The sequence below is a fragment of the Echinops telfairi genome, unplaced genomic scaffold, assembly GCF_000313985.2.
Source record: "Echinops telfairi isolate 266 unplaced genomic scaffold, ASM31398v2 ScPeMD7_7436;HRSCAF=8474, whole genome shotgun sequence".
In the NCBI taxonomy this organism is placed as follows: Eukaryota; Metazoa; Chordata; class Mammalia; order Afrosoricida; family Tenrecidae; genus Echinops; species Echinops telfairi.
This window is the reverse complement of record NW_022111336.1, coordinates 4,818,015-4,839,276: the sequence shown is the minus strand read 5'-3', so window position 1 is coordinate 4,839,276 and position 21,262 is coordinate 4,818,015. Positions and strand designations below refer to the sequence as shown.

The following is a 21,262-nucleotide window of genomic DNA, read 5'->3' as shown; positions in this document are numbered from 1 at the left end:
CCTCAGATCTGCCTTTAGTCGATCCATGTACAGATCAAGCGAAAGCAGCTATGTTTTTATGAACCATGTCTGTCTATATATACTTAGTAATGGGTTTGTTAAGCCAGACCCACTTCCATCAAGTCTATTCCAACTCATAGCAAGGCTTTGAAAGACTTCTGAGACTGTCCACAGACTTGGTGGTTACCAGTCTAATGCTTACCTGTCAGCATACTTGCATACAAATATATGTTCAGGTTGTGCCCAATAATGAAATTTCAAAATCTGGAGAGTGAGTTTTCCTGAGTTGTAAATGCATGGCTGTAAGTTTAAGCCCCTTCAAAAGTCTACCATGGTAACTATAGGCATTGTCATTTCATGGGCATTATATCTCAAGGCTGCAATATGTTCCATGAACCTAAAAGTCCATCCTTTTCACAGGCTATTCAGAAAGAGATGGAGAAACAGAAGGTTCACCTCAAGAGTGTCACTGAGCTAGGAGAGTCCTTGAAAGTCGTTTTGGGCAAGAAAGAGACCTTGGTGGAAGATAAGCTCAGTCTTCTGAATAGTAACTGGATCGCTGTTACTTCTCGAGCAGAAGAATGGCTGAACCTCTTGTTGGTAAGAAAGGAGGATGGAAGTGTTCCCAATCCACCCCTTGTAGGGAAACTTTCGCATGAACATTCAACCATTGTCATTGCCAATATTTAAAACTATAATTTCATATATTTCTGTCCATGTTTTCACTGTGTTGTATAGTGTGACACCTCCCCTAATACATTTGAATGAGAAAAAAACACGTCTTTTTTAAAAAACTCTTTACAAAATTATAAAAAGTAGGGCTAACCCTTTAAAAATATTGTCTAACGAACATTAATATGTCTTTGTAAAATGAAGGAGTACCAGAAGCACATGGAAACCTTTGAGCAGAACGTGAATCAGATCACAAGCTGGATCCTTCAGGCAGATGCACTTTTGGATGAAACTGAGAAAAAGAAACCTCAGCAGAAAGAAGACGTGCTTAAGGTAGCAAATGAGATGTGTGCTTTTCAAAAGGCACAACGTTCTTGTTAGTCATCTCTCTCCTGGAAGATACTAAGTGATTTTAATATGATTGAAACAATCCCCCCTCCCTCCTCCACTCCTTCCCTTCTTGTGAGAGTGTTAATGACTTTGACGAATTTTGTAGTAGGACTGTGTCCAAATCCACCTCGACTTGATTATACCAATTAAATCTCTGCAGAGAAAGCTATGTCGTTGTTGTTAGGATCCATCAAGTTGGCTACGACCCATAATGACCCTATAATTTGGTATCATATCCAAATCGCTACCCAACTTTAAAGTAATTTACCCCCATGCAGACACCAATTTCCTGCCATCTTTCACGATGTGAGTAAACACATAAACACCAATCATCTGGATACTTTGCCGATGCTAGTTCCAAATCCTGATCACTTGGAAAAATACTGGGATTATATAAAAACAGAATGTTATACATGAAGGGAAAATGATTTCATCTGTTCCCCTGATGTTTTGAACCCAGTTACATGCTTTATTTTCTTTCTCAAAGGCACGTTATTCTTTTCATTTACGTGATTCATGTAAAAATATATGGGGATTATATTGTGCAAATTTGCCTTGTTAGAATTATAAGACCCCTCTTTTATGGATGCCATTTGCTGACTGCATTAAATAGGAAAAACTGTTAAGAAATCTTAGTTTAATTTTTCTTAATTTTCTTTTCCTTAAATTTTTAGTAATGTATTTAACAACCTGGTTACTGTCTATTTAATGATAAAGCGTGAAACACATTTTGTGTTCATGCATATTTTTATTTCATTTAAGAATCTGATATTACAATTTTTTTTTTCAGCCCTAACAAGTTTTATCAGCACTTGAAGTTGTATCCCTGTAGTTCTCTCTAGGAACTGGAAATGGACTTATTGGTCTAGTTAATAGACTAATAATACCAAGAAAATTTTTATTCATTCACTCATAGGAAAATCATTTTTACTTTTCATAATATAAAACTTTCCAATACAAAATTACATAACCTACATCTATCTACTTACCATCTAGGTTTAGAAATAAAATTTCACTCTGTTTTGTTTAGAGTAAGTCAAGCACGTAGTTGGAGATTCTTCTTCTTCTTTTTTTTAATTAAAAATCGTAAAGGTTTTTCGGGCAACCCACAAAGTAAATTCATACTATTATCTGAAGCTTATTTTGATGTGATTCTTTCTACATTGTACCACCCCCCACCCCGTACTTCCAATTGACGTGGAGTCAGTGAATACTTTCTGATGGTCCCAGCTCTTCAAGGTCTTTGAAATGATAAGAACTAAATTATTTAATTCATGTGCTCTAGGATCCCTTGGGTCAAGCAGAGTCCTCTTCGGCATTTCTGTATGTGTGCCAGAAGCTATCTCTGTTCAAAAATCAATATTCTTCTTCCCGTTGAATATGACAGAACAGAGAGGAATGGAAGTGAGCCAGAAAGAAAGGGAAAAGGGCTTCAGTACTGACCTTCCCTGGTGGGCACAATAGTGCACCCGTAGGAGGGTCCCAGAGTATGAAATTCAGGGAAGGCGAATCTGCTGTGAAGTGGGAAACATTCCAAACATTGCAGAAAGGTCAGCGAAAAAACAAACAAACAAACAAACCAAGCCCTTTCTCAAATTCCAGAAACAGTTTATTTAGCATAGATAAATTCAATTTTAAGCAATGACTATAGCATCTTTTCCAGGGATCACACACATCATCACTCTCAATGTTATGGAAGTTGGCTTTTTCTTTCCACTTTAGCTTTCCGCATGTCCTCTCCTCTCCTCTCCTCTCCTCTCCTCTCCTTTCCTCTCTCCTCCCCTCCCCTCCCCTCCCCTCCCCTCCTCTTCTCTTCTCTCTTCTCCCTTCCTCCCTCCCCCACCTCTCCCCATTGCTTTCTCTTTTCCTCTCAACTTCCATGCATTACTAACATCAAGCTCTGTCTCTTGCTCACGGAATATAGCGTTTAAAGGCGGAAATGAATGACATACGCCCGAAGGTGGACTCCACACGTGACCAAGCAGCAAACTTAATGGCAAACCGCGGCGACCACTGCAGGAAAGTAGTAGAGCCCAAACTCTCAGAGCTCAACCATCGATTTGCAGCCATTTCTCACAGAATTAAGACTGGAAAGGTAGGAAGACCTGCTCCAAGGTGGAAACTAGTACTAAATGATCTCTTGCGGAGGTGGCACAGTACTCTGAAGGGGGCAAACAATAATCCTCACAGCAAGGCTTTCAAAAGGAAAATGAAGGCCAGAATGTATTTCAGGAAATTTTGCCCCTGAATTTCATGGGTGAGATGTCAGTGTCTCTCATTCTTTTCTCTCTCTCTCTCTCTCTCTCTCTCTCTCTCTCTCTCTCTCTTTCTCTTGGTCTTTCTCTCTCTCCTATTTTTTCCCCTGCCAGAGCTATTCTAGAACTGCATTCTGCACTGGTTTCCGAATGTACTTTCAGGGATTACCCACAGCAAAGTAACAAATAGCATGCTGCAGGCAAAAAAATAATAAAAGATAAAGCACACAATATATCATAATCTAAAGAAAGCACTACAAAATATTTTGCCAAATATAATGTTGCCTGTATGTACTGTGGATCAAATACCCGAAATGAGGCCTTGTACATCTCCTGCATGATCTTGGTTGTGCACTTATGTGTATGTGTGTGTATATTTATCTTTCTCCTGCTACATCCAGACACTGTGACAGAAGTTCATTAGGCTACAATGAAATGCTCAAGCCATACCAACCAAATAAATTTAAACCTTATATTTTGACATTTTGTAATTTTATATGCTTACTTATAATCCATCTCTTTGATGAACAACTAGGGATATGGAACTTCTTGCATGATAACCCTTTTTATCTGCATAACATTTAATGAAAATAACACCTTATCTAATAATGTTACTTGAAATAATATATACATATTTTATTTAAATTTGCAACTTTTGGGGGGATATGCAAAATGTAAGGATTCACCCTTAATTTTTTGAATGTAGTTTGACAGTTCAATATGCTTTGTTTTCAAGTACACAAATGTACATTCAAAATATTTATGTATTTAGGGGTATAAATAGAAACAATTTGAGAGGAGAAATACTCTGAATATTTGTGAGAAATAGAATGTGATATGTCAGGTAAGTATTAATGTCTAGAAAAAAGGAACAATTTGTGCAAAGATTATTTTGATAAATGGGGACACACAGACATAGCATGATTTCACAATTGCTACATTTCATGGAAATGACAGTGTTTTGCCATGGCATGTATAACACTTAATATAATACATAATTTTAAAGCATTTTTAAGATGAATGGAATTGTTCTATAATAAATTCTAAATATTTATGCATGTGAAACATACCTTCCAAAACTCACCTTCCACAAGTAGGGTATTAGCCCCTATCAATTTATTATTACATATGTTTAATATTGAGGTTAACTGATTTAAGTTAACTGAAGTAAGCCATTCTAACATGAAAAATATTTGCCAGGCTGAGATATATTCTTTGCAGAGTACATTGATTTTTATAAACATATACTCTAAATTGCTTGTGCATACACAGTTTAGGTGATAATTAACCAACCAAATGTTCTTCCTTTTAATCATCTAAATGTTATATGCCCCAATTTTATAACTTAAATTTTACATTCTTACCATCATATATATATATATATATATATAAAATCTTAAATTAATCATGGGGCTCCAGAATCTTGAAGAAAAACATACAGGTACTTTAGTGGTTATTTCACTGGTGGGTACAGATCAGTGAAGTCACAGGGGTGTAAATTGCATATTTTATGAAGAGGTAGCATTCACTTTCCATCATAAAAGCAATAGACATATAATGAATGAGGAATGTGTTTGAATTTTATATCTTTATTGTGGAAAGCATTGTGTACTTACTTCCTGAAATAATTCTCCAAGTGAAACCCCTAACCGTGCTTACTTTAATTTCCCTTCATAAGAAAGATATAAGACACTTTAAAACAGTGTTTTAAATACTACTCATTAATGAAACAATCACATTTTTATTGTCCAAAGACTTGTTTTTTTTCTCTCCAAGTTAGGAAAGATGACTGAGTGAAATAGTGACCCAATTTGTTAGGCGCTGAGGGGCTTTTTCATCATTAAGATTAACCATAAGCATGAATATAAAGCATATATGATGCTATGCTTACTTATCCATGACATCAATTAAAGACATGGAGAACCCACTGTGTCAGAGTGTGGAAAGAAACAAGATTGTAAAAGATCTATCTGTTCACAAACACAAAAATAAATATGTAATATGATCATAAATGTGGGTTTATGATTTAACACAAGAGCAACATCATGGCTATAGATCTTCAGCCAGTCATGAGGTAATCCCAGTAATCTTATGGCAAAGTCCAGGCTGAATTTTACCAGGATTAGTCAGGAAATGTGCTTGCTCTGCTCTTCTATTTTGCCCTTTGTAACATATAGGAAAATTAACTAGATGAATAGTTTTTAAAAGGACACCATTTACCCTAAAAAAGGTCATTACCTAGAAAGTCATTACCTAGAATCTAAAATACACAATGGCTAACAATGTGCCATTCCTTATGCTGTTATATCTCACTATTAGGGAGCTCCTGAGATAAAGGTTCTGCCCATGTGAATTTCTGAATCAGACTAACTCAAAAGTCCCTACCAATTTTCTAAAATGTGACAGTTCAATTGCCATTTGTGTGTGTGCCTTTGTTTATAGGGTAGGGGAAGTCTGGAAGTACTTGACATTTCACGGGTAGATATTCAACTCGAAGTCATGTTCCCATCATAGTCAGATCTATGCAGGGTATGAATAGGTTGGTTGTTGATTTTCTCATAGTTCAGTTTATGGTCTGAGTTTCATTTAGGAGACATCCTAATGAAATACTGGGATGAGAAAACAAACAAAAGTAGTTTGGGGCTGAATATGGCTATACTATAGATTGAGTATAAAAACTTATTGCAGGATCAGCTTGAAAGGACCTTGATATTTGTGAAATCTCTTGTGAAAACGCACTGAAAATTCCTATATTCACTGTTCACTGAAGAATGCAAAACTCCTGCAAAGAAGATCTATGTCAAGAAATGTTGAAGCCTAGAAAGCAAATGGCACCCACTGGGTTTCGATCCGTCTAGACATTCTTGACAGTGAGATATAATGCTTGACAGAATTTTAGATACCAATTAAGAGAAATATGGTGAATGGGAAATGTTTTATCTGAAACCCACAGGATTCGCTTTTAGTAGTAGCTGAACCCATTACTATTTGTGTTATCTTGGCTATCCCTTAATTGCTCAGACTCGTTTTCCTCTACAGAATTGGGAAGATGAGCTAATCTTACTTTAACTACATCTGATCTAAAAGGTATAGAAAAACAAGCATTTAAAAAAAATCTTTAAGTTAGCATACAGATAAGGAATGGTTAAAAAGATTCCATAGCCGTAGTAATTGGCATCACAATGCAGCTATCACACTTTAAAATGAATTTAAAAATAAAAAGAGGCAGTGCTGAATTCGGCCCACAACTGGTGGAATAGGCAGGAACCAAGAAGACATGCTTTAAAATTTCTCTTTGTAATGACTAGAAATAAAGATAGCCAAGTCGACCAATTTATTAAGTACTTGGAAGTACTGCATTGCCACATATAGTCCTTAAAACATGAAATACTGCCATTTGCTATTTCATTAAGTTTATCCCATAGTATTCAATATCTTTGAAGTGACTTAATCTATCCTACTCTGAAATCAGAAAGAGGAAATGGCTATTTTAATGAGAGAGGTTCAGAATAATCACAAGGAACCCAGGCCAATGTCACAGCCGTGGGTAAAGCATACTTGTTGTTTTTAGGTGCCACAAAGTCACCAGCAAAATCAGGGTGCCACTATATATTGTAGAGTCGAACTGCTCCAGAGCATTGTCTTGGTTGTGATCTGATCAGCGCCGTTAGCCAAGTTTTTTTTCTGCAGATCCCCTGAGTGGAACTGCATCTCGAACCTTTAGCTGTCCCTTGAAAAGTGCTCGTGCCATCCTTCTCATGATGGCATGGAATCAATGAGGAGAAAAATCTGCCAACTCACTCTGAATGACACATCTAAACTTAGCAGAGGGTAGCAGGGGGTCCTCTCAGGAAAGAGGGTGAAGGAAGGCACAATGCACAAAGGAGATGGTAAGCCAAAATTAAAGTGCTTATTTATACTTAGCAGTATATTGTAAAAAGAGCAGTGCTACCATCTCCACTATCCCAGGACCCAAGCTGGAGATGGGAAAGCACCAATCACTTGGAGGTGATGATATTAGAGGTAGGTCTTTTAGAACTAATAAAAAGAGATGGTGCGATAAAGAAGTAGCTTGAATTAACTTCCACCAAATTTACATTGAGGAATCATTTTTTGGCACTTGATGTAGCTCTTTGCTATACAAGATGTGATGGATTGCAGGAGTTCACTGTTTAATGATAAACAAGATATGGTCCTGGATGCTAGCCTGAGAGAAATTGTCTGGTAAATGAATTTAGTGATGACATCAGTGACAAAGAGGAGATAACAAGTCTGGGTGACCTCAAGAGTGTGTTAATGGAGAGTGAGCACCTTTTTCCTATGGAAGAGAGAACACAGAACAAGAAGCCTGAAGCTTAGCTGTGGGATAAGACTGAAAAGGATGGGTAGACACAGAGTGGAGAGGACATGACAACTGGTCTAATAATTTATGCTCAATTCAGTAGGCAATGAGGAGTTTTTAATGTTTATTTTCGTGCACTGTTGAAGGAGCTGTTGTGAGGAAAATTCCACTGAATAATGACGGAAAGTATGAGTGATTAGGAGGCCACCACAAGTGTCTAAAGGAAAGGGTTGTGGTCTCAGATAAGCAGATAAGGTATGGGGATGACCAGGAAGTGGCGCTGAAATATTAGTGTGCCATTGGAGGAATTCTCACACATATCACTGGTCTTTGCCCCAGAGAGACTGATTGAAGAGGTCTTGGGTGGGAGATCGAGAATTTGCATTTCTGAAAATGTCTCTGCTGATCTAGAGATCACAGTATTCTAGAGATATTGCAGGCTAATTATATCTTATTAGGTAAGACAGCCAAGGAGAAAATGGACTGATTGAGTTGGAAAGCCTACAAATGAATTTCATGAACATAATATACATCAAGATGTATTTGTCATGTTGGCATACTTAGTTCCAAAAGGATTCTGATTACACGGACATTGCCCATGACCTATTCATACAGTACAGATTTCACTTCATTACAACATAGTATCATATCACAACAGTTCTAGATTAGTTTAGTTGGGTTATATTTCCTCCAGGCATCTAAAATTATTTCATCATTTTAAATAATTGAAAATTAAAATATTGGCCCAGAAATGGATACAAAGCTAAAGTGATCCTGTTTACTTTCCCCCTTTATTAGTTTACTTAAACTTAAGTGCTACAAGGAAATATTAATTTCTATATGGGTCTTGATAAATGCAGTTCAATTCCCTGCAGCTGTACACACACAAAGAGACACAATTTCATATACACTAATTGAAATTGGAACAAGAGATATGGAGAATACAACATGGTTGTTGAGACTATATTCAGTATTGGAATACAGTTCTGACCTACTCTATTGAAAGTTGAGTTGTAGAGAAACAGATATCACGTATGTAAATAATCCTCTATTTTATGCTATAATAATTACAAAGTTACAGGTTATTTGTTTCCCGAGTGGCACATTAGGGTAAGCATTGGTTGGCTGACTGAAAGGTCAGAGGTTTGAACCCACTAGCTGCTCTGCAGGAGAACGAAGAGGCAGTCTGCTTCTATAAGGATTATAACCTTGGAAATCCTATGGGGCAGTTCCTCTAGTGTTACTATAAATTTGGAGTTGACTTGATAGCAGTGGGGTTTTGATTTTTTAAAAACATTTCATCATTATTGACTTCCAACCAGTGTTATCAGATGGAAAAACACTCATTTTTTTTACTATCAAATATATTTCAAGGACTATGAAAATGCCAATAATTACCCCAGTATAATGTAGAACATCTCAGAATAAGACAGAAACCAAAGCACATGATTGTGTCTCAAATATTTCAAATAGTGTTTTTACATATGCAATGCAATATGCAATCAATTACATGATAGCTTTGACAGTTAGTTTGGATCTTCTGAGCATCAAAAGATAATAAATAATGCATTTTATAAATGTGAACTGCCACACAAAATTAAGATTCATTGATTTTGAAGATTTTAATTATAACTTGATTTTCTGTAGTAAACTTTATGAATACAAATATATTGATATTTTCCACTTTGGAGACTGTAAAATCATATCAAGTTTAACACCTGTCTCCAATAGAAGAGAAAAATGCCCTTTAATCCCTGTTATATGAATATGTATTTTTTAGAAAACTTTCTACCTTTTCTATAAATGAAGTTTAACGGTAACATGGATCGAAACCTCAATAAAGTTACTTAGATATTGCATCATTTCTAGAACATGATGATATAATATTTACAGCCCAAAACAAGTATATTAACAGATCAATATAAAAACCAAACAACTTACCCGTTCATGTTATCTCATTTAGTGAAATAAGGTAGAAATGAACTTCTTAACAGAATTCCAAAGTTAAAAACGGATTTTTTACATGTGTAATTCACAGTCTATCACAAGATTAAACCTATATAAACTGTGATTGGCAAATCTCTTTTTTAATCATTGTAAAATTTTTCAAAATATATATGTATTTTCTATATTAATACTGCAACGAGAAGTGCCATTTGCAAGACCTACCTGTGTTTTATGAGCATAATATTTTAAATGATTATGGCTGTTCAGTAATTGCTTATAGTGATCTTTACAGAAGGAAGATTATCTCTCCACTCAAATTAGCATATGAAACAGTAAGCTGCCTAAGTTCTCATATTTAGTGCAGTTTAAAATTTACTATTGCTATCTTGTGCTTTGTTCTTCCGCCATACTGACGCTGGGCAGAGCTTGTCATCTCTATATTTATGTCAACAGATATTTATTATCGATCTATGATGTTTTAGTAGAAGTATGCCTGACTTGACATCATTTCTTGCTGTCCACTTCTTTTTGTGGAAAACAGAGAGAATTGATCAGAAAAAATAAGGGAAGGCAGCATGGGCAGCAGAAAAGAGAGAAGGAAGGAAATGGGCGGGGCCTTAAAAAAAAACCTAAGTGATTCTTGAGGAAGTTAGAAACAATTGTCCTGTTTTGCTGTGTTACCTTTTGTTTTTTACTCTTTTAACTTGAAATTTAACTGTCTCTGTCATACATTGCCAATTTAAAGTCCTCCCCCCCTTATTTCTTTCGTTTCCTAGACTCATCTAGATTAGCATCTCAAGCTATACTAATAGAGCACATAGTGAACTGATTCTTTACTCACAGATATATCTTAAATAGTCAATATATTTTGCATCCAAATTTGAAATGTATGAAAATGAAATCCACCTCACCAATTCAAAATTGACAGGGATATTCTCTAATTTTCATAAAAACTTGAGATGTTACCTCATTTCTATAATGAACGCATCAAAACATTGAAAGCACATCAATACCTTACCAAAAGTGCAACCAATGCAATGTCATCATTCAGAGTCATTGTTTCCTTTTCTAAAATAATACGTACGTCTACCAATTATGTCATCTGATTATCATTGTTAAACCATGAATACAGGTTATCTTTGCAATATCCGGATTTTCCTTTGTAAGTTTTATGATCTCTAGACTTACAATAATCTGAAATAACACTTCATATCAATAGTCCATTTTTTTTCTGTATTATCGGGTATTCTTTGCCCTTGAAAATTTATACCTTTTGGTTTCCATGAATTGTTCTTATTGATTTTATATTATTACTGTAATTATAAGAAATACATCTTCAAAACTGCAAAATGCAAAAAGGAGCATAATGTGAATCAGTCTTAAACCAATCTAAGGCACTTGGATTACCTATATTTTATTTACATTTCAGTGTAATTTGAATGTAGTGATTTTTTTTTACATCAATAAGATTACATAGAGTAGATTAACCAATATTTATTTTGGTGTCTGTGTAAACACAGTCATTATTATGTTAGTGCATCTGTGCATGTTGAAAGTTATATTTAACCAAAAGAAAATTTAAATTTTAAAAATGATAGTGTATTTAAGTAACTTTGAATGCATCCCTTTGTAATGGAGTTTGTGATTGTTTGTTCGCTTGTTATATACATCACCTTCAATGCTAAAATTTTAACAAAACTTTACCTTTCATCAATCCTTAAAACATCCAGCAAAGTGCATGGATAGATGTTAAGCAATTTGAACCAACATTAAAAATCAAGGAAAAACAAAGTGTTGTCTTTCTCAGTTTCTCTGTCTCTTCTTTCTTTTGTGTCCGTTATCTATCTGTTTGACTATTAAACTTCCCTCTGTTCTTTTTGATATCTTTTTTGTGTGACTATAAAGTCATGGTAGAACTCTTAAGATAAAAGGGTAAGTAAATATATTACGTTCTGCAAATCCTATATTCAGTATATACTTTCGCCCTCACTATTAACTTTGTTTAATTAATGTATATGCATGCTAAAATGTACCTGGTCTACAGTGTCTAACATTGTGTGGTTGAATTGTGATTGTAGTCCTGTGGTCACATATTTTTTTCAAAAACAGTCGGTTTGTTTTACACAATAATTAATATGGTTTGCCAACCATGATTTTAAAAGGATTTAGACCAGTTATCGAAGTTCTGAAGTGAAAGACAGGTATTACATATGTATGTGTTTTAAAATTGGAAGAATCCACAGTGAGGTATTAAATTAAAGATGCTTGGTTATGATGTCTTTCTTTTTACAACATTTTCTAAGTATTCTAAAATAATAAGACAATGAGGGCTAATAAATAACATTTACCATTTTAAACTAAGAGAAAAATATCTTTCATATTAGAATTGTCATGTCATAAAGGTGAATCAGTCAACTCCCAAGTACAGCTGTTAAGGCGTTCTTGTGCTCCAACAAAGAGTATTAACCACCTGGATGTAACAAACCTGGCCTGACTGGCCAATAACAGATGAAATGGTTAGGTTGGGACTGAATATTTATGGTTCTTTGGGGGTGGATAACTATCTTCCATTAATACATTGAGAACTCAAAAACCAGTAGTCAACCTGATAAGCACCTCTTGATGTAAAACAAACAAACAAGCAAGCAGCATATCCTGCTCTGTGACTTGGAGAAAAACAGAGTGATAACAGGTATCATCTCATCTTTACAGATTAAAAATCTACTTACGGAGACAAAACCCAACATGATACAACCTATACGGCCAACTGAGTCTTACATGCATGGAAATGCATGGAAATAAGACTGATGTAAAAATTATCTAAATTTAATTCATATTATGACATTTTATTTAATATTTGTAGTACGACATTATTCGTGTGATACATTTCCAACTTATAATGAGCTCTAGTTTTTTTCCCCAACAGCGTATGAATAGTAATTATTCTAGATCTGCACTGTACAATTGTGTAGCCATTAATTGCATGTAGCCATTGAGCAGGTGAGATGTGGCTAGTCTGAATTGAGCTACACCGTAAACGTAAAATATGCAGAGAATTTTGAAAACCTTGTATGAAAGAAAATGCAAAAACAATTTTGGTAGTTTCATATTAGGTATAGGTTTACATAAAAACATTTTCCCAGTGCTAAATAAAATATCTAAAATTAGCAAGGCTATGGTATTTGGCCAGGAAAACTTGGCAACATAATTATTTGAATTAAAATGCATTTTTGTAAATACTGATTGTTGATCATGTTGGATCATGTTAAGTGTGCATAGGAAGATTGTTGAAATGGTGACATTTTTTACCTGTATATTTACCACAGTTTAAAAGTTAAGAACTTAAAGTCACACAAAAAAGTCATTAAAATGCATTTTACTTGTCTCTGTTTTACTTTTTAATGTAGCAACTAGAACATTTTAAGTTATAATGTGGCAGAAAGTCTGTTTCTACTGGGTAGAACTGTCATAGATAAAGACAAAGCTATTTGAATTTAGAAGAAAGGGTTTACTATCCCAAGTTAGGGATGTATCCCTGTGAAAAGGGCCTTAGTTCTAAAAGATACCCTGCTATATCATCACCCAGAGCTGCCTTGTAGCCTTTCCATGATGGGAAACTAACTGCTTTAAAATCAGTGCCTTTGAAGAGAAAAACCAAAAAAAAACCCAAACACTCTTGGCAACACTGATCGGTTGTTCTTATGTTAACCTACAATTCAGGCTGCAAATAATGTCTACCCATTGATTCTACTTATTCACTCCAGGCCTACATAAAATAATTCAACCCCTGGTCTGCATAATGGTCTTTTAAACATATGCAGAACAGGTTCTGCTCTGGAAATCTAGACCCAAATCATCGTGCTAATGAAATCCAATTTTGCATTATTTTGCTTGAATAATTAGCTATCCCTATGTTATTTGTATCTCCTGATATCTGTACATATCTGCTTCTTTTATTATTGTAACTAGTGGTACCGTGCTGTTACTAACCTTTGACCAGAACTTAATAATATATCCAAACACTGAATGCTAAACAGGCAGGTCCTTCCAACTCTATACAATAAAATTGTCTTATTTTAAATCCCAGGCCATTTACAGGCTTCTTGAAATGTTCATTCTGTTCCCTCAGTAACTTGCCATCCACTCTCTTTTTATCATCAGCAAGCATTTTTTATAGAGTGCCTACTGTGTTCTCGGAATGACACTTACGTTAAGCAAGACAGACTCCTCATGGTGTTGACTCTGTTATGTTTATACATGCATGTGTGTGTCTCCAATAAAGTGTCTAATGAAGGTATTTCACAAGGTAGAACAAGCACAGAGCTCTTTGGCATCTTCCTTCACACACACACACACACACACACACACACACACACACATCATTGATCATAGACACTACACACACACACACACACACACATCATTGATCCAGACTAATTCATCAAAACTGTTATTCAACATGTCACAACTCTGCCAGATGGGAGGCCCAGTGTCGTTACACTCACCATTTGAATTCCATGGTCTTATTAAATACCTTGGTAAACTCAAACTCACCACACGTAAGAAAGCATGTATTTTATCCTTCCTAAGCCATTCTTTTTAAAAGGGGAAGATCTTGAACTGAGCCAATGGATGGGTCTGATTTGGAGAAAAATAATACAAGCAAGGATGTATTGAGCATTTCTTATTGGCTGGATGAGTGAGCAAGATTTTGAAAGAAAATAATAATGGCCAGAATTCAGTATATACCAAACCCAATTCTGACACATTTGATCCTTGTAACATTACTATGAGGTAGGTATACTTGTAATGCACATTAAACACATAAAGAAATGGAGGCTAAAAGAAGATAAGTAACTTGTGGAGAATCCCTCATGAAGTAAATGGTAGAGCCAAGTTCAATGGTGACATTCTCATTCAAAAGCTTAAAATCTTCAGAAGATTCAGTAAAGCCTCTTAAGGGCTTTGAGGGCGCAATAACAGGAATCCTTCAATAACTCTGCATGATTTAAATACTTAAATAAGGTTGGGAAGGTCCTTGGTAACTTAGAACCAGTTGTGGCTATCATGTTTGTTAGTTTTACAACTTTTACTGGGTAGGCACAGAGATTTTTGAACGGAGAAAACATAATTAAAACTATGTCTTTGGGATGCATTTATCTGAGCACAGTGCACAAACAGTAAGGAATTGGTGAAGTTCACAAGAAATTTCACACCTATCATAAGCTTTAGACGAGTGGTTCTCAACCTGTGGGTCGTGACCCATTTGAGGGTCAAACGACCCTTTCATAGGGGTTGCCCATTTCATAACAGTAGCACAATTACAGTTATTAGGTAGCAATGAAAATAATTTTATGGTTGGGGGGTCACCAAAACATGAGGAACTGTATTAAAGGGTCACAGCATTAGGACGGCTGAGAACCACTGCATTAGACCTATGTAAAGACTGACGGAATAGTTGCCTTCACAATTAGTTTGGATCATAGTTAGCATAGTGAGGAAGAATATAATTTGTCTTTTATGCCTTCATGAGTGAGGAAAATGGTTTTAATAAAATAGATCACTAGGGCAGTTGATGTTGTGATCAATTTGGATAGATTTTGAACTCAATTCTAGACAAGTGGAACATCAAACAGGAAACTACCTGACTATGAAGAGTGCAGATTGGAAATCAAGAATAAGGTTACAGTTAATGATGGTGGTTTGGGAGAGATTATAGATGCTATTGCAGTTAAGTTATGGAGGGAAATATAATTTATTATGGAAGGAGTATTTGGAAAGTGGTTCAGATGTCCACATTTTGAGACTATGAAACTATTTCATTTTACTATGTGATGAAAGCATCATTTCAAGAGGGATTGGGGATAGGAGGAAAGTGGGTGAACTTGGCTACAAATAGACACATATCATTTTGACATGTAAGTATTCATTAAAAGTATTTGAAATGTCATTTTATTTTCATCATATATTTACATAATCAGGTAGAAAAGTGTTATTGTGCTTATTGAATGATTTTTTAAAACTACAATTATACTGATTCTGATTTGTAACAACCATATAGGCCAGACTAGAACTGCTCCATCAGGCTACCAAGGCTGGAATTCTTTTCAGAAGCAGCGGCCTCACCTTTGCCCATGCAGCATCTGGTGGGATGGAACCACAGCCCAACCTATAGCTCATTGTGGTGCCAAGACTGCATTATTAAATGTTAGCATAATTATTATGACATTTTAGGAATAATATAAAACTCGAAAATTTTACATTTTTGAAAGATTCTCACTTCTATACTTTTATAATTCTTGAAATAAGATATTCATTCAATTGTACAAATATGTTATAATACAGAGATCAAATCATTCTTTCAGCTTATTTACATTACCATTAGCCTATACTGGTTCAATAACCTATTCTGACATTTCAAATTATGGATAATAGGATTTACAAACTAGTACTGAGAACAAATCCCTTTAAAACAAAACAAAACCTGAAATCCTTTCGGAGGTGGGTAGGACTTCCAATAAGATAAATCTATATTCCCATAATCTTGAGATTTATGTCCAGGTGCATACCATGGGGTCCTTTACTTCCCCACTACTGCTGGAATACCTGTAGAACTTACACCTAGTGGCTTAGGGGCTCAGGTCTCAAGTAATAATACTCAAATTACAGTTGCAAAGTGATGGGGATTGTGTGGGAAAGAAACTTGATCATTGCAGTCATCTTGGCCTAAGACCTTGGGAATTAGGCCACCATTTTGCTCTGTAAGAATACCAGACTTCTGGAATGTCATATATGAGTTCTCAGAAACTTTCAGGTACACACCATTCTCAGTTGTTTCCATGCAAATAAATTGAATACGGATTAAAGCTAATAAGTTAAATGAAGTTTAAAAATATTTCCTGCATTATATGATCTTCGATAATTAAAGTATGCTCCTCTCTTGAATAGATGTGATTCTCAATCGTCACTTTTCAAGAGGCTTGTTTCAAAAAACAAGGGGCTGAAAAGCATTGTAGTCTATGGTCATTTTGTATTTCCTGATTACAGGTACTGTGAGGTTTCTAAGGTTGGAAAATATTTATGAATTTGTGGGTGTACTGTTTTGAAGTCACTCACATGTACCATCAAATAAAATATTCCTAAGGCACTCTAATGACATTGTTTGTCTGATGAGAGTTTGTTTGCCTGTCAATTTTCTCATGCTAAAAATGCTATTTAAAATAGCTAAGTAGATATCCACATAGTTTTTCAATGGGTAAAGTGACAGTGGTGCATTTCTACCTAAGGCGACTGTTGTTTGATGAATGAGGCAATTTCTTATAAGACAGGTTTACTTAAATGGCAATTCTATCAGAATATTTTAAATCGGATCAATTTCAAGTTTATAGTATTAAATATTAGTCCAGTGAAATCAATGGAAATTGACTTTGGTTGAGGCTGTATAATGATGAATTGCATTATCCTGCGTGTATGTTCAGCTCTGACCATGTTAAATGTTTGCCCTTATTTGCATCTTCAGGTACTTTCCCAGTTGTATTTTAAATTTTTCCTAAAATATAATATGAAAGCCTAGTGCATGTCATTAGTTTAGCAACAGGAGGTTGAACAAATGTCTTTCTTGTGGTTTATGTTTCTAATAAAAAGTAATTTTGATTTAAATTAGCACTATCTTTTTTTTTAGGCCTCCATTCCTTTGAAGGAATTGGAGCAGTTTAACTCAGATATTCAAAAATTGCTTGAACCACTGGAGGCTGAGATTCAGCAGGGGGTGAATCTGAAAGAGGAAGACTTCAATAAAGATATGGTAAATTGGTTGTGATAAAAGTGTGAATGAGCTAGGAGTGAAAATGAATACATATTTGGAAAGAAATTAGATAGTCCAAGTCTCCAACTGTATTCTGAGAACACACCTTGCACATTCTAATGATTTGTACAAAAACAAAATATTCTTGCGGGCCTTTGATGATCAATGCAAGTTCCTATGTCATGGTGAAATAGGTGGATTCTAATAAACAGCTCAGCAATGTGGGTTTGACCCATGCTATTCTCAAATTCAGAGGACAAAGTATAATGGAGAAAAAGCATCCAATTAATAAATAAAAGCCAAGAATCTTAGTAAGAAACCCCAAATGTCATACGTGGCTGACATTATTATTATTATTATTATTATTATTTTTAATTTTGGTCAATACTGCTGGTGGTAGCATAAGATTTATTTCTGATAACGGAAGTTACCCATCATATACAGAAGATTTATTAAAATTTACCATAAGGCTATTTTGTCTGAAAGTTGAATCAATACTACCATATATGTCAAATTGATGTCTAAAATTCTGCTGCCTTTTTCATGAAAGTAAAGAAATAGGAGCCTGTGGGCTACTCACAACTTCAGTATATCCCCCATCAATCCCAACTCATTTGACAATGTCTCAGACGTTTCTCTCTGGCTTGACCATTTCTGTTCCTGGCCCCTTTCACCTTCTCCCACCAGCTGTTTTCCTCCCTTCACAGCCATCACCTCTTTGCCATTCTTCACCTTGACCTGTTTCTTGCTAGGGGCATGTCAGCCAGGGCTTGACTCTGCCATAAAATCATGCCAGAGAGCCCTCCCACGAGGCTCGAACACCTCAGAAGGTGATCTCTAGATTTGAGAGAATAAGCGTGGAAGGAATAAGAGAGTGGTTTCCATCAACCCCAGCTGGCCCTGGAATCAATTCAGACTTCCTGGCACTCCACAAAACAATACGTGCATTCCACGGGGATGGGTGGTCTCGCCACCTCAGCTCTTGAAAAGAAAGAAAAGAAGATGCTTTCTAAGATGCTGAGTTACAACTTCTGCTTCATGTCCAAGACAAAATCTGAGGGCTATTTCACTCATGCTAATCACCAGTGCTGACTTAGAGCACATACCTAGGGTGAAGCGAGAAATGAAGTGGATTGTTGTACGTGTGTTTTTGTCCTCAGCCTTAGAAAATGCTGCAGACATCAGACAGGCACAAGTAATATCTTTCACTGTCTAGAAATATCTAATAAATCTAAGTTACATTGTTGTATATATTTCATTAGACCATCAACAAATAGATAGCATATCCATCTCCTCTAAATAAATGAATTTCTCAGCTGTGTGTAAAGTGAAGCAGACATTATATGCTTGAATATGTGGCATCCAATATCACAAAGAATTATACACACGACACCTAATTTTTTTAATGTGTCTCTTATTTCTTTCTTCTTAGTTGATCAGGGTGCCCTGGATACCATTCCAAAGTGAATTGCCATGACTAAAAGCTGTTCTCTGCTGACTCAAAGAAAGCTAGGAGGCAGGGATTGGAAAATAATTTGGCTACATATGCTCCCCTAATTTACCATTACTTACTCCCATCAATGTATTTTAAAATAAACCATATAAAACTTGTTTAGACAGTCAAAAGAAGCAAAGAGTACATTGACTTTTCTAGCCATTTTTCTAATCTGTGTAGTGCTTATTTGAGCTCTTCAAAAATAAAATGCAGGTACGGCATTTTTAGAGGCAAATTGTAAAATTTGTCAACAATCCAATACATCATTATTTACTAAAACCCTGACATCTACCCTGAATTGGAACGTGTAGTTTTAAAGCCGATATTCCAAGGGTTATAAAATTGAAATTGGTTTACATTTAAATAAAATAGTTTCATTTAGAAATATGTCAAATTCTCAAGACTTAGCATAATTCACTTAGAAATTCACATTCTTACATGAGTTCGTTATAGTAATAAATGACATGTTGCATTCTCTTCTTCAAAATTTTGACAATTATAGTAAAAACACAGTCAACAAGAAGGTTTTTCATAGCAATCCCTGACATTTTTTGGAAATATGGATGTACTTTACGCCTTCATCTACCTACATAGGCATCTAAAATAGTGTTACTTTGGTCTAAATGGGAGGAAGCTTCACTCTTTTACAATTTAAAGTACAGCATACATATAAATGACAAAGCAATGAACATGCATCTTATGGAGATTCCCAGGAAGTTTTAAATTGAGGGGTTTTTTTTTTTGGTGTGTGCTTAAATAAAACGTTTTATTATCTCAGCTAATATTGTACAGCTTTTTGAAAACCTAAATGAAGACTGTACTTGTTGTTTTTAATCAGAGTGAAGACAATGAGGGTACAGTAAAAGAATTGTTGCAAAGAGGAGACAACTTACAACAAAGAATCACAGATGAGAGAAAGCGTGAGGAAATAAAGATAAAACAGCAGCTGTTAAAGACAAAACATAATGCTCTCAAGGTATTAGAGCTAAAATTATAATATACCTTACCTGTGGGGTTTTTTTTATTTGTAGGATAAAATATACTGTGCATAAATAAAATCTACATAAGAATCTTATTCACCCATAAGATAATTTTTTCTTGCTTTTATGTCTGTGTATTTGTTTGGTCAACATTTTTAATGGTGTATGCTTTTGAAAGACGCCTTGCTTAAAAATTTGGTTTCTTAAAAATATGTGCTTCAGTAAGTTCTTAGTGTGTAGTTATTAGATAGATGTTGAAAACATCATTCACAGCATTGGTACATTTACAGTTTTGAATACACTTGTACATTAGATTTATAAGCAAATTTTGTATTTGTGTTGAAATATCTGCTTAATTTCCAAAATAGTCAATCTATGTTGTTATTTTCTTCTGGGTATCCTGATTTTATTTTAGTGTAGGTCCAATTTTTTTACCCCATAAAACAAAACTTCCTGTCTGCCACTGTATATATGTCTCCTTTGCTCATCCATTCTCTGTCATTGAGTCAATTATTTCAACTCTTCATAACTCTGTAGGATGCCTGAGCTCATCAACCACTATGCCACTAAGGGTCCTTTCCTGGATTCCTTAATGCATTTGTAAATGAGACCTGGGTTCTACTTGCTTTTTGAGGTTTATTTGGGGTTTTATGAGAAGTTTCCTATTTCCTTTAGGAGAATACTCTGCAACTACCTAAGCATCTAGATTGATATCTTCACAATAATCTCAATTCCTTTGAAGAAGAAATGTTGCTACTCACATTGAGTAGTAGTAGTGTAGTAGTACTCTATGAGTTACCAGTCCCTATGTTATTCATCTGTATTTACGCATAAAGAACAGAGCAGCGTTTTAGATGGTCTGTGCTAATAATTAGGGAACCCATGAGATGAACTTGGACATGTGAAAAACTTGGTGCAGTAGAAACCCACGACCCTTTTTGAATTTTGAGTCAGAGGGCATATGCTTTGAGGTATTCACTATTTGCCTGTATGGCTAGTTTTTTACAATACTGTAAAATGTCCAGTGAGCTTTACAAATCACCTTTGTAGAACTATGTAGGCATGTGGGTGGATCTGCCAAATAGGTGAATGGAATCTACTTGTTCTATGCAAATAAGAAGATAAAACCTTTCCCCACATAGACAACCACATAAACACTGCTGAGAATGTAATTACGCAACATTGCACCTACAAGGAATCCACAAGGACAGTCTAATTGGCCAGCAGGTGTCTGAAGGTAACTGCCGATAAATATAGTAAATAGAAGAAGCCTCAAGGGAGTGTAGGGGCAAACCAAAATGTACTCAGAAAATCAGGAAGCTGCACAATTCACTGGCTTCTGACTATGACCAACTTATAGAAGCATCCAGATGAGTC

At 35.3% G+C, this 21,262-nt stretch overlaps 1 protein-coding gene across 4 annotated transcripts in view; it reads left to right on the top strand.

Moving 5' to 3' along the window:
- Positions 1-21,262, top strand: part of DMD (dystrophin) — a 2,430,848-nt gene that overhangs the window by 960,789 nt on the left and 1,448,797 nt on the right. For all 4 annotated transcript variants that reach the window (XM_045298663.1, XM_045298661.1, XM_045298660.1 and 1 more), the window contains 5 exons: positions 421-600; positions 877-1,005; positions 2,987-3,157; positions 17,288-17,410; positions 19,744-19,881. In XM_045298663.1, coding sequence (XP_045154598.1) covers positions 421-600; positions 877-1,005; positions 2,987-3,157; positions 17,288-17,410; positions 19,744-19,881 — 741 coding nt within the window. The remainder of the gene's footprint in view (positions 1-420; positions 601-876; positions 1,006-2,986; positions 3,158-17,287; positions 17,411-19,743; positions 19,882-21,262) is intronic.